The sequence below is a fragment of the Phoxinus phoxinus genome (assembly GCF_949152265.1).
Source record: "Phoxinus phoxinus genome assembly, chromosome: 20".
Taxonomy (NCBI): Eukaryota; Metazoa; Chordata; class Actinopteri; order Cypriniformes; family Leuciscidae; genus Phoxinus; species Phoxinus phoxinus.
In genome coordinates, this window is record NC_136895.1 from 16,574,566 (window position 1) to 16,589,303 (window position 14,738).

Sequence of the window (14,738 nt, forward strand, 5' to 3'; positions counted from 1 at the left end):
AATATTCTTTTTTTTTGTATGAAAAATAGACCCTTTAGTCTGTCATAAAGTGGATATGATATGATGATATGATATGAGACCAAAAAAATAATGTATATGAGACAAAAAATATATAATATAATAATATAATTTAGCTATGTATCCACCAGGGCGCGCAACAAGCTACTGTAAAAGGATGAGACCTAACAGAGTAAAACACACTCAAACATTTTTTAAACAACTCGCAATTATATAGAATGTCTCTTCGGGACTATCTAACTACAAAACACGGCTATTTTGCTAAAAAATTTTTTTGCGTCATTTGTTAATAATACCTCTGCCAGCGAAAGACGCGACGCAAACGCTACAGTAATGCTCGCTTCATAATCCACGAATCATTTTACGCGGCAACGAGCACGTCATCTTTGATTGGCCATCGGACTGGGCGTTGACGTTCGCCTCAGACGCGTCGCGTTCCCTACACTAGTTGGGCTGACTTGCGTCCAGTCAGACGTGTCAGAAAAGATCAGCAGCCGCGGAAGTATCGGCTTTCGGTTTAACATGGCTTCAAGTGTGACGAGCTGAGAGAAAAAAACATCACAAAACCAGGGCTATTCTCTTTATCACCACTCCCAAGGCGACAAACGAGGGAAAAGACTTGGGAAATATATTCAAGAGCTGCTTTTACTCAAGTAAGCAAGTCTTAAGTCCTGTTCCTGTCAGAGTTACAGAGTTGTTTGTGTGCCGGTGACTAAATTGTCTGGCGCACGCGCAGTGTGTGTGGGTAGCGCAGTCAGAATGTCAGTAACGAAAACTTCTAATTATTTCAAGTTTAATGACTATTATTTGTTCTGTGTTGTGATATTTTGTGTATTTGTGGGTTTATAATGGTATTAGTTCGAATAGTTGGTTAGTTTTAATGTCGGAAGTGCTGTTATAAAGAGTCAATGGGTCGATAAAAGTGTTGTGAGTTTTAGTTGTTGCGTAACGTTAGTGTAAAAAAAAAAAAGGTAAATACCTATAATAGACAGGTTTTGAACAGAGTGAAATAACTGTTTGTTTTTATGTTAACTGCTAATTTCGACTCTTAACTGTCAAGTTTCTGTTAGAGGAGCTGGAACTTTCTATTTTCACTTCAGTAACGTTAACATTTAACGTTACTTCTCTGTCTTTGCTTAAAGTTGAATGTTGTCAGTATGTTAAATGGGTCTCTAATGCACTAAGTTACTTAATAAATGTGACAGTTCTAAGTTAATGGATGAAATAGGTTTATTACTAAGGGATGAGTGATATTGAAACCAAGAGTTGTAAACCCCTCAGGCTATAGCTGGGCTTTGTCTGAAATCATATTATACTGTAAATATATCAACCTGTTGTTTAGTTTGGTATCCAAGTGATTTTTCCCAGGCCACTAATACATCATTTGTATATATTGTAGTGTTTCATAATTGTCCCATAGAATGGAGTGTAACTCTTTCACTTCTCTTTTTACGGTATTAGCCAGCCATTACTGGGAATTTATATTTCCACAGAATTGCTCTGATGCAAACTAACACTTCCATGGAAAAGTTTTGGTTTTGGTGGACCACCACGGTGCCTGTCATCCGTTCTCAGTAAAAACCTTTTGGATGTTGCCTTTCTTTATTCTGGTGATATTAGTCTTGTTGGTCAGATATGACAATGGTATACACAGTGGATTGTGTAACTGAAGTCACGCAAACCTTCCTCTTCTTTCTTTGCCAGCAGAGTGTAGAGAAGCTCAATTAGAAGTCTCTTGTTCTCCAACAAATGACGCAAGCTGACATCACTTGGTCTAGACGGTTACAGGAAGAAAAAACAAAAGCATTTATGGCCATGTTTTGTTTTGGAAAGACAGAATATCATATCTAGCCTAAAAGATAAGACATATCTGGAAACTGAAACTGAAGCCTTTTTTGTTCATTGCTATTTTTTGTATTATGACATTTTAATGTCGTTTAAACTCCTGGATCAGTGACAAATACGGAATGTTAACACTTTATATTAAGTGGCTTTAAGTACTATGTACTTACATTGAAATTAAGAATTTGATACAATGGACTTATTGTGTACATACATGTTTTTACATTGTACTTATATTTTTTAAACACCTGCATGTAATTACAGCTGTAATTAATGTATGTAATTACATTTGTAATTACACTGTTGACCCTTCCCTTATACCTTAACCCACCCTTAAACTTAACCATACCACCACACCTGTCCCTAACCTTACCCGTATCACACCGCAATAGCAGCAAAAGTGTTTTACAATAAAACATGAACACAATAAGTAGCCTACATTATGCTTATTTTTCGATGTAAGTAAATAGTACTTAAAGCCACTTAATATAAAGTGGGATCACTTATGCGGAACTATTTGTTAAGATTTTTCACTTAAGTTATTTCTGTTTTTTATTGCTTGATTTTTTTTTAACCTAAACTATTTCTGCAAGATTAGATGATTATCACATGAAACTGAAATTATGAATAGCCTATTATTTTATTTATATAAAAAAAGGGAAATGCATGTCATCCAGCATGACTGATGAATTATTACCCAATAAATCAAATTTTCATTTTATTTAAAAAAGTTGCTCTCTTCCTGACCGTGGCATCTAAATGTAAACAATGAATGTAAGGCAAAAAATGTATGTTTCTTAATTAAATAATTACACATCATTTTTTCAACCATAAATAACATATTATCCATCAAAATGTGACAGTTTAATGCACTTTAGTTCATGATACCGACATTTATTATCTGTTCCTTTGTTAGTTTTGGCTCAAAGTTGTCCATGTAATTCAAAGAGCCAGTTCGCAGTTTGGTGCACAAAGCTCTGTTGTGTACAGGGAGGGTACAAAGCTCTCTAGCACTGATTTAACTCAAGATAGGAGTCTGGGACACGGCTACGAACCCTTCCTGCTTCCGTTTCGCTGTCTTGGCCGAGTGTTTTCCCTTGTTCGGCCACTATTGAATCTCATTAATGCTTTTTATTATTCAAATATTGCTGCTGTAGTAATGTCATCATGGCTGTGTTTAATATTACCCTATCAATGCAAGTTTTCCGTTTCTGGAATCTAGATAATGGTTCATGTATGATTAGTGAAGAAGTGCCATGGGTGCATGATTGGTGCTGAGTCAAGTCCAACAGGTTACACAAACAGTGGGTGATGTTTATTTCACAAGCCTTTATTTGAGTATTAGCCTATAGCTTGACTGTTCACCGTGCATGTTCTCCCCGTGTCAGTGTGGGTTTCCTCCGGGTGCTCCGGTTTCCCCCACACAGTCCAAAGACATGCAGGTTAGGTGGATTGGATATGCCAGATTGGCTGTAGGAGTGTGTGTAAGTGCTGGGTTGGTTGCGTCAGGAAGGGCATCCGGTGTAAAACTTGTGCCAAATCCAATGTGTGTGTGCGGATAATTCCAATGAAGTGGACCCTGGAAATGAGCGGGACCAATGATATAGTCAAGTCACATTTATTTATATAGCGCTTTCTACAATACAGGCTGTTTCAAAGCAGCTTTACAGAGGTTTCCAGAAGAAAATAGCGTCACAGTCCAGCTTAAGTAAGTTCAGTGTTAATTTTTGTTTAAAAAAAAGTTATTAATTTAGTTCATTTATATATATATTATAGGCCTATAGCCACTCTTGAGCCGCTAAGAAGATGGATGGGTTTAGTTTAAGATTTTTATTGTAATATATAGGCTATAGGCTTATGTTATGTTATTCCAGCTTTATTTCAAATTAACATGAATGTTTTTAATAATTTTAGTCTTAACTAATGATAATAACCCTGCTGCATCCTGGTTTGTTTCAAAACCCCTGCTGTAGAATGCAATTGAAGGGCTGAGTGACCGTTCCTCTACCGAGCGCTGGTTGTGCGCGTATGGAATGTGCATCTGCATTTAAGGAATGTTTCACTCTGATAGTGAAAAGAGCGCATACATACACCACGTCAGAACTAGATGTGACGTCTTTGTGGTCTTCAATCGTAACATCTCTGATTACCGATCCATGGGGTTCCTGTGAAGTCAGTCCTGGCGTAATATGGGTCTTCAGAAGGAGCGCCGTGTCACGGGAAACTTGTCCAAATGCGAATGTTAGAGAAAAATTTCACAACATTTCAAGAGAAAAAAAGAAGCTGCGTTCACACAGATCTAATAATCCATTTGTAATCGAACTAGTAGCACAGTCGGAATAAGTCACGTATGTAACCACGTCAATCGGAATGAATTAGCCAAATCCGATTGAAATTTTATTCGGATTGGGGTGGTTTATACTTTTTGTAATCCATTTAATTAGGACATGTAAGATTCATCAATCAATTATTTAATTCTGATTGAAACAGAAAGTGGCCATGACATTTAAACGTCGCTAATATTGTTGATGTTGTTGTTTGTAAGTGGAAGGGATTTTTGTTGAGAAAGGTTGAGAATTGTTTTGTGGTCAGCTTCAAAATCCTGTGGTGGTTTGTCCACCCCCAGATTTCCCATAACTAGCCGCTCAATCAGTTTCTCTGCGAAGAAACCCTTGTTTTCCTGTGTAAGATCATTGACACTTTACCAATGCACTTACGTTTTCTTCTTGAACAAATAGTACGAGGATGAAGTCAGTGGTATTTAGCTATCCGTCCCTGAATTAAACATCTTTATTAGGTTTCCTTGGGTCTCTTTTTACAGTTTATGTAATATTATGTAATGCTTTTTTCCTTCGGATGCAAATTAGGGCTGTTCTTGGTTTTGACGGCACCCCAGGAACGTGCGTGTGGCTTGTTTTGCTGGGCGCAGCCTTCGCTCTGTCATTTAGTCGGATCAGCAGAAGTGCGGTTCAGTGTTGGTTTCGTGACCCCGGGCAGAAATGAAGGCCCTCAGTTGACCGGAGTTGCTCGGGTTTGGAGGGAATTGAAAAGGCGTCACCCTCTGCAACTGGTCAGAGTTGTGCTGGAAGAGGGCGGCAACTGAATTTCCAGTAAGACAGCGGATAGACCAGTGAGAGAAAGAAAAGGCAGCATATGTTTGTGTCCCCCCCATAGGTTTATTTTAAGCATATCCAAATGCTCAGATGAACATGCTATTTGTTAGATCCATGAGAGGTGCTAAGGTCCCATTGTTGTTGATCAGCTTCTGAATATGTATTAGCCTACAGTACCTTGTCTTGGTTTTCATGACTGGTCGTTTTGTCACTAATAAATAACTAATAGCCTATTTAATATTGTAAACTACACCTAGTTATGATGGCTGGTTCATTTTTCTTCAACAAGTTTGCTCTTCTATTCTGCTGCCATGGAAATGTTCTCCAAATGTTTCCCAGGAACAAGTTATGTTTTTTTTTTTATGTTTTATGAAAGTTTTTTTCTTGGTTATGCAAATGCGTCCAGTTTTATTTTATATTTCTAAGTACTTTTTTTAATGCAGATCTCCAAACCATCCCCCCCCCAAGGAAGGAATCTTGATTGTTTTCATGTTTATATTAATTCAAATCATAAAAACAGTTTGTGGCTCGAGTTTCCATGACCATTTTTAATGGCGCATGATGCCATACACATCTAAACATTCCAAAAACTTTTAACAGCCTGAGAACTTCTAAACTAAACATTAGAGGGACCTTTTTTAGTTTTAGCTTCACTAATATTGGAAGATTTACCACTAGACCGTGGCTCCAATTTGCTCTCATTTTCAACCCCATATTTCTTCTTATTTTCAATCATGTAGCTTTAGCTTAATGTTGCCTATATGCTGAACAAAATGAATCAGAGTCTTTTGGAAAAAAGACTTCATAAAGCCGGCAACTACGCATATCCCTTTTAATGCGGTTTAGCTTTGAATAGCCTCCATTGATCTTGGTTCTGAATGACATCGGTAAACCTCTGAGATGGCTCTCTCCTTCAATGAAATGAAAGCCCGGTATGACTCACAATGACTTCATTAAATTCATCCTGCTGATGCTTGATAATACTAAATGTCCCACCCAGCTAGACAATATTTCCTGTAATCGTGATTATACAAAGATACACCCTAAGTAGTGTAGTTTTCTTTTGAATGAGTCATTTTGACTATTATGTCTGCCATGGTTGCCATTCGCCTCCAGCTGTTTAGACTGTTAAGACGATCTGTAACGTATAGCCACTGTGACTTTTGATCAAATTAATGCATGCTTCCTGAATAACAATATTAATTTAAAAGTTGACCCCAAACTTTTGAGCGCTAGTGTATGTCATTGCTATGTTTTGCGTGTGACGGCACTAGCAGAGTAACTTTTTTCCCCTCTTGAATATTTAATCTCTTTATCAATGTGTCTGGCTTTGCCATTGCAAACACGTTTGGACGCACTTAGCATGCTTAGTTTGTTTCTCTAATTGTATTAGCTTCGACTGTTTCCAAACAAGTGTCAGCATGATTTTCCTGTATCTCCCGGGATCGTCTGCCCTCGCAAGCTCGGCTTTCCCAGCCTGTCATGCGAGACCCGTTGAAGTCAGCCTCTGTGGCCAGATAACACACTCGTTTGGCTCGTCCTAGCGTAGTCGCCTGACAAGACCTTTACCCAGAGATGAAGGACTGAGATAGACAGAGAGCAAACGAGGACACAGAGCGATACAACTCGATTTCAGTGTGAAATCACAATCTCTCCTTACTTGATTTTATGCATAAATGAGTTCCTCCCTTCTAGATCATTTCACTCATCAGTCATCTGAGAACATAAGATGTTCATTGATCCAAGAACACCCTGATAGAAGTGTGAAAGCTGGATGAGCGACAGAGCGGATTACCGGAGTCACACGTTCCTGGATGACTTCCACGTGCTCCCGCTCACCGTGACGCGTCAGAATGTGAGCGGTGGCCTTAACTAACTCTTGAGGGAAACATGGGAAACCCCTGATGGTGGGCCATGCCATGCCGCAAACCTGAGGACTTTTCCCCCCCATTACATTATGCATGTGTCCTTTTCTTCCCATTCCCTGAAAGACAAGAGATCCCATTGCGAGAGATCAGAGAAGATTAGTGGACCCGCGTGAGGCATCCATCAGGTCTCGCGCCGCAGGCACCCTGCTGTGGCAACAGTCTCATGCGCTGAGGTCACGGAATAATCTGCTTAGCTTTCGCAATTCACACCATCTGCAAGCCTCCGATGTGACTATCAGACGGGCACTTTTTGTCCAGATCTGAAACCTTAGTTCTCAGCTCAGATTTTCTTTCTTGTTTGAAGGAATTCCCCCTCCTTGTCACCGCCAGTGCTGATTTTTCATCCTATTTTTAGTGTTTCCTCCTGAGTAATACAAAGCGTTTAGAGAGCCACATGTCAGGTTTGCAACATGATCAGTCAATTCTTCTCCAGTATTGTATTTTTCTTTAAACCTATCCTATTTTTAAAAAGGTTCTTTAAGATTACTTTTTCACTAACTTACTTTTAATACTAACTTCTCGTTTCTTGTTTTAACGCTTTATTTTATATATTTGATACAAATTATAATTTTTTGAAAATAGTGGCCCCATAGCTTGCATCAAGATACATAATGTCGGGTTTCAATTGGAGTTTAGGCTTCCTTCTCTTTCAATACAACTTCCCAGTTTGTTTCCTTCAATAGACCTTTTGTGTGTTTCTTATTAGTTTTCTGGAATGTTATATCAAATAAAACCAGTGTACGTTTCGTTCCTATAAAAATATCTATCCTTGGTGCTTTCTCGTGTTTTTTCCCCCTTGTCTTCCAGTAAAGATAATGGTGTTTTACTGGAAGAGGACATCAGCTCAATAGTAATCAGTATTGATTGTCCTTTGTGGCAGGGGGTTAGATAGATGGACACCTCCTCTTACTGGGATGCATTGACTGCCCAGGCATTTGACGGGATGGGGAGGGGGGTTTAATATGGGATGCAACCTCTGAGATTGTGGAGTGTTTTTATAGACAACATGAAATCAAAATATATCTTGTTTACTTCCTTAATAGATGACCCTGGTCTTATTGTGCATGATTTATCAGTGCACGTTATTGTAAAGAAAAACAAAAAATTATATCAAAGACTTTGCCACTTTTCTTTTCAGCTGACGTAATCGTAATCTTTAAAAACAGTAATAATTTTCTAACACTGTTAAATATATAGTAATAATGATATTTTAAATAAATATCCTTTTTCTTGACTGTATATGTTTTGATGCCTAAATTCACTTGTAGTTTTTTAGTGTTAAGTTATTTAGACAAAATAGATTCGAATTTTAATATTATTAAATTATCTTGGTTATCTGCCATAACATGCAAATAGCCTAACTGTTCATTCACTGGCATATTATCTACTTCCTAACGAGAAACACAAGTTGTTTTGTGCTTCAGGCTTCTGAGAATTTCCTTTGCATTTCAGTTTGTTGTCCCTTCATGTGATACCAAGATTTTTGTTCTCTTAATTTGAACTGCCATTACTCAATTTTGTCATCAATGAAAGCCTTCACAAAAGTTTCCGTGTGAACCTTTATGCTCATTTAGTTGATGATAATAGGCCTATTCACAGTGTTTGGAGAGCAGGAATGGATTATTTTAAGGTGTAATTCACCTATTAATAACAAATGTGTGTGTTGTTCAAGATGACTATTTGTGTCATTTGAGTCTTTCATCCTGCTTGAGGGTATTTCTCACAGAGTTTTTACACTGACAGCATAACTGATTCATTCTGCTCTCCCACTTGATTTTCCACCATTATGGACGTGCCGTGTCTCCTTTGTTTGTGTGCTCAGGTCATGGTGTGAAGACATTGGATCACTCAGGTTTATACAGTGTCATTATACGTCATGTTCGAGACTGCAGTCTGATGCCATCGCTCTCAATTCCGCCTGCTATGGACGGGCACAGCTTCTCACATTCGGATGGACCTCAGCTGGATGCCGTGGGGTTCGTCAGGCCTCCCCCTATGGTAACTCAGATTAGCTCTCTTTCATTTAGCATCATGTGTTAGTGTGTGAAAGGGGCCGCACCAATCAAAAAACATGACCTAGGTTCGAACCTGCGACCTTTTGGTTACCAGTCTAGATCGTTAACCACAACACTACACCACCCTCTTGGTATAGGATCAGCACATTTTTTTGTGGCAAGCCAAAACGCTAAGCTACTGTACCCTAGCAAATACTCATAATCATAATGTTCATCACTAGTTTCCTTTTTCAAAAACTCATCCATTCATTCTGATATCTGGCAAAACCTCAAGAATTTGGTGTAGTGGGTGACGCTCAGAATGACGTCTCTGTGGTCGCAGAGTCATTTTAACAGTTGGTAGACACAATTTCTCATAAAAAACGCATTTATCTTTTTCTTGCTGTTTCATTCGAATACTGTTATCATGAATCTTGTATTGTGGCAATACTCATTAAAAATCGAAGAAAAAGATGGTTTTAAAGTGGAAAAAGGAACTGTAAGGTAAATATTTGGCCAGTGTTGGAGTACAGTGATGTCATCACGAGTATAAATATTTGGGCAAATGAAGGGGGTTTCCTGTGGACTCACATTTTGGATTTAAACAGAATTACATTTGGCTCTTCTCGGTTATTATGATTTTTTTCATTTTAATTTTAATTTTGGTTTCTGTTTTATTTTCAGTGTGTATTTTAGTTTTCACTTGATGATTGTTAATTTTAGTTTTATGTGTAGTTTTTCTAGTAAATTTCCTTTAAAAATAGCTTTAGTATTTACATGTAAAAATGCATGTGCCATAATTTTTGTTTTTTGATTTATTAGAATTTTAGTATAACATTTTCATATCAGCCATTTATTTGTTATCAGCCATAACATCATAGTTGTATCTACTTTTTTTAGTGTATCGTAAAGGCCAGAACTAATACTCGTGCATTCCTACCTAACACCTAAACTTGTGCCTCTACACCTTTCACTTCCTCTATTTCAGGGCCACGTGTTTGCTAACAACCCTTGGAGCTTCCCCCATCAGACCTACAGCTTGCCCTGTCCTGTGCAATCTGAAAACCAGTAAGTACCCAGACTTCTGCCTAATCATGATACCTGATAAGGATGTTTGACTTGGATTGTTTTCCAAACCTGGAGGAAACCTAAAAGTGAACATGAAACCAAAACTTGGCTTTCTTTACACGTGCTCCTGGTGTTATTGTGGACATTATTCCAGAGAAAAAAACACTTTTGTCTTCGTAATCTTCCATCAAAATCGAATAAAATGAAAATGTTGGTGTTTAAAGCCAATTTTATTTTACTATCCAATCAATCCCTCACATATCATCCCAACCTACATTTTGTATTTTGTTTCACTCTGACATGCATCCGATTATGAAAGTAAAGTGAGTTGCTAATGACATTTGGCGTTGACTTTAAGAAAAGCGTGTTGCCATTATGTCTGCCATTTCCACAGGGGAAGACCTTTTTTCAAGTTGACGCAGTGTTTTCCTGACTTATTTGACGATAAAGAACTGTATTGTATTCGTAAGCTTGATACAGAATGTCACAACGTGTCCATTCACATCTACATGACCCGATAAGACGCAAGTGAAAACATCCCTGAACTTGACATGACATATGATAGGAACTTTATCACCTGGCTTGGTCTGTAACTTCAGTCGAGGCGGTGAAGCCCTTGGCACTCCATAATGACTTATCCTAGAAATCTGCTTTGTGGCTTTTGTTTAAGAAATGATTGCATAGTTAAATCAGCAAGCAAGCAAATTTTATTATATAGCACTTTTTCAAACAAATGAAAATCTAGTTGTCATTTAGTTTTCAAAAATGTTTGACTTTCTTTCATTCTGTCTGGGTAACACAAAAGAAGAGATTTTAAAAATGTTTCTTTTTTTTTTCTTTTTTTTTTACATTGAAAGTCCAAACTGTGTTGTTTTTGGACCCCGTTGACTTACATTGTATGTACAAAAAATCTTTAAACATTCTGAAAAATAACTATTTTTGCTACTATCGAAATGTCTGACAAGCAGCTCAAAGAATGTATGCAATCCGCCACACATACTTCTCTAGTGACGTGTCATCATTCGGTTGTTGCTATGCCTGATCATTTCATGTGATCTGTGCCATCGGAGGTCACGTGAACGCAGGGGTGTTTTGTTTACAGAGACTGTGGGATGTCCTCTCTCTGTATTTATAGCACACAGTAGCGATTTGTTGAAATATGGCACAGGGAAAAAGGACAGACGAGATATGTGTGCAAAGGTCATTGTGTTTGAAAACGTCAAAATAAGGGTCTCGGTTTTAGAAAGAATAAGTTTGTGGTTGATGCTAGCGTCAGTGCTACATCCTGTCCACCCACTCCTTGGTGGAAAAACAACTTGTTGCATTCACAGAATTTCATTGCTAGCAATGTGAGAACCTTTGGCTTTTTTTCTTACTTTTTTTTTTATCATCAGCTTTTGTAGACAGAATAGGAAAATACCAAACTTGGTTGTTATTATGGTTATGGTTATTAGTTTATGCTTCATATTACATTCTTCCAGAGCAAGACACCAGATACCAGTTTTCCCAATTCAATGAGTCATAGTCAATCAGATGATTCAATCCTCTTGGTGTTTTTAGTTCAGACTACATTGTTATTATATTATATTTTAAAATTGAAGCAAATATAGTAGTATTATTGTTGCTGTTATTGTTATTAATACTAATAATAATTTGATGCATTTTAATAATTTAATATATTTGAATATTGTATTGTATAACATTAAGTGTGTGTGTGTGTGTGTGTGTGTGTGTGTGTGTGTGTGTGTGTGTGTGTGTGTGTGTGTGTGTGTGTGTGTGTGTGTGTGTGTGTGTGTCTCTGTGTGTGTGATGTATAATTTATAATTATAGTTTCGTAGATACTATTTTCATATTGTTATTATTATTAAAATGAATAATAATAATACTATTTCTCCATTGGTATTATTATTTATAATAATGATAATTATTATAATAATAAAGGCAAATTCAAAATAAAATAGTTATGAATATAAAAACTATTTATGATACTGATGATGATCATATTAATAATAACACATTTTAATTATTATTTATTATTACTAATTCATAATAAAACTACCAAATAACAGTAATAATAAATAATAATTAAAATGGGATCAGTGATAGTTACCCTGACAAGTAGGAATCTCGCTGTTACAGTCTCAAATAATACTTCTGGTGCCATGTTTAATTTAACACAATGATAAAGCATTGATGGATAGTCTGTTCAACATATCGTAATGTGTAAGTGGTTGAATAGTCTGTCTATGAAGGTGTCTAGACTTGGATGGTGAATGTTGTTTATCTGACCGCCACACTCTGTCTGAAAGCGTTAAAATGATCAGACCAAAAGACTATATACTTTATTAGCATTTATTTACTAGCCTGAAAATTATTTTACAGTCCATTTTCCTCCACCGTTTGCTGCAGATACAAGTGATTTTTCTCAGAGGGATATGATTACACAAGACCGAGACGGGGCATTATGGGATGGGTTCTGTGTTCCGGAGGTTAGTGCCGAGTGAATTGTATTGTGTTGATGGAATGTGCCCGAATCGATGTGCCAAGCTTGCGGTGCAATATCAGAAGAAGGGGATTTCCATATAACCTTTGAGTCTGAGGATATTTAAATATGGACCATTTTATTTGAGGGACACAAATGCACTGAACAACAAATTTGTTGGTTTTATAATTAAAATGAATTATAATATTTACGTTATACAGTGACACGTAGTGCTAAATTAGTTTTTAAGAGTGTGTTCAGACTTGTAGTTCGGTTCACTTGGTTCGTTTGGTCCAGACCAAAAAAAAAAAAAAAGCCTACAAACATGGTATTTTGACCAGCTGAGAACTCGTGAAGAGCTTTTGAGATGTGTAAAGGAGTCAAAACAGCAGCAGGAAGGAGTCCCTCCATCACACACATTAATGAAGATCTGCTGCGAGGAGACGTGGTACACCGAACTGTAGCGAATATGATGAGAAAAAACATGCTTGAACATTCTGTCCTTTTTTAGGTTCTCATCTTCTGACGTCATGTCCTGTTTTTGGTTCATTTAGATGCCTTTGGTCCATGTAGCGCTCGTATTTCAGTCAAACGGCACCAGAGTTCGCTTGGAAGCGGACCGAGACACATCTTTTCAGCGGTTCGGATGGCAGTGTTCACACTTATTCAGATGAAGCGCACTAACAGAGCAATCGCACCAGGTTTCATTTTAATCGAACCAGACATGCCAAGTGTGAACACCCTAAGAATCTTTTATCAAAATGCAACAACTTTCGCCTGAAACTATTTCTTTTTATCTGTTAATGTAGCCAAGTCAGTATGAGCAATCAAATCCTGCACACATTAGGTACTGCAATAGTATTTCACTGATTTCAAATTCACCAAACACATTCTTTTGGTGTGTGTTCATTCAAAAGTACATAACAAAACTACACTAGTATCAGCAGGTGTCGTCCATTTCGGTTGGATAAACTTTGCCAGATTTATTTTTACCATTAAAAGTTTGGGGTCGTTTTGTTTTTTGAAATAAATTTCTTCTGCTCACCAGAGTCACCAAGGCTGCGTTTATTTGATTAAAAATGCAGTAAAAATCGTAATATTGTTATTTCAAATAACTATTTTCTATTTGAATATATTTTAATGTAATTAATTCCTGAGATGATTTTAGCATCATTACTGAAGTCCTCAGTGTCACATGATCCTTCAGAAATCATTCTAATATGCTTATTATTATCAATGTTGAAAACAGTTGGGCTGCTTCATATTTTTGTCAAAAAACGTGATGTATTTTTTCATGATTCTTTGATTTATGGAAAGTTCAAATGAAACAGCCTTTATTATATATGTAAATCTTTTGTAACATTATAAGTCTTTACTGACCAAAAAAAATGTACCTTTAACTTTTGAACGATAGTGTATGTATATTATTCATACAATGGGGGCTAATATTTTTTATTTTTTTTATTTAATGTGTGTGTGTGATCAAAAATATCCACCTTGGAATGAAGCTTCCTGAAATGTAATGTGGTGATTTCCGAAAAAGTGAGAGACAGAGAACTGAAAGTGAATGTCACATGACGCGCATGACTCATAAAGTAGTTAATGAATGAATGTCACATGATGGGAGGCCGTCAGAGGAGACGCTTTAACGGTCATAAACACTCTGATATCTAAAGCCTTACAAATATACACATTTGTGAAGTTAACTTTAAACATATAGTTCACCCAAATTGAAAATTTTGTCATCATTTGACCTATTTTTAGTCTCTTAATGTGTCATTTATATCGACTTGTCTATAATGTGCACAAGTCATTACTCATTATGTGTATAAATGTTTTTGGATTTCCACTTCTTTTTCGGTCACGTTGCCGTCGTGACCTAGGATGTGACTGTTTGTTTTCATGACACAAAAAACTGTGAATTTCCTTCTTCCTTTTTTTGTGTACTTTGCTCACGATCCATCACGAAACTATGTCCTAATGCTGCTCTTACATTTATTTTGTCTCTCTCAGGCAGCACCTTTTCAACGGCCCATCAGACATGCACACAGATTTGTTTCCCAACGGCCTCAGCGACCTCGACTTCGATTTCCCCACCCTGGATCTCTCTCGGACTGGAGACCTCTCTCAGGTAAGGCCCTGCTGTTCGGGATGTTGGCGTATCTCAAAGGCTTTGATCCTCCTTGTGTTGCGTTCACAACTGATGAAATGGCATCTAGAAGACTCTGTTTGTCATCTCACAGAGACTCGTTATTGATGAGCGGATATTGTTACATGGCTATTTGAGAATTAA

At 37.2% G+C, this 14,738-nt stretch overlaps 1 protein-coding gene across 1 annotated transcript in view; it reads left to right on the forward strand.

Moving 5' to 3' along the window:
• The first annotated feature begins 426 nt into the window (after positions 1–426).
• Positions 427–14,738, forward strand: part of sbno2b (strawberry notch homolog 2b) — a 44,468-nt gene continuing 30,156 nt past the window's right edge. The window contains exons 1-4 of the mRNA XM_079592285.1: positions 427–671; positions 8,724–8,899; positions 9,884–9,963; positions 14,459–14,576. Coding sequence (XP_079448411.1) covers positions 8,798–8,899; positions 9,884–9,963; positions 14,459–14,576 — 300 coding nt within the window. The 5' untranslated portion in view covers positions 427–671; positions 8,724–8,797. The remainder of the gene's footprint in view (positions 672–8,723; positions 8,900–9,883; positions 9,964–14,458; positions 14,577–14,738) is intronic.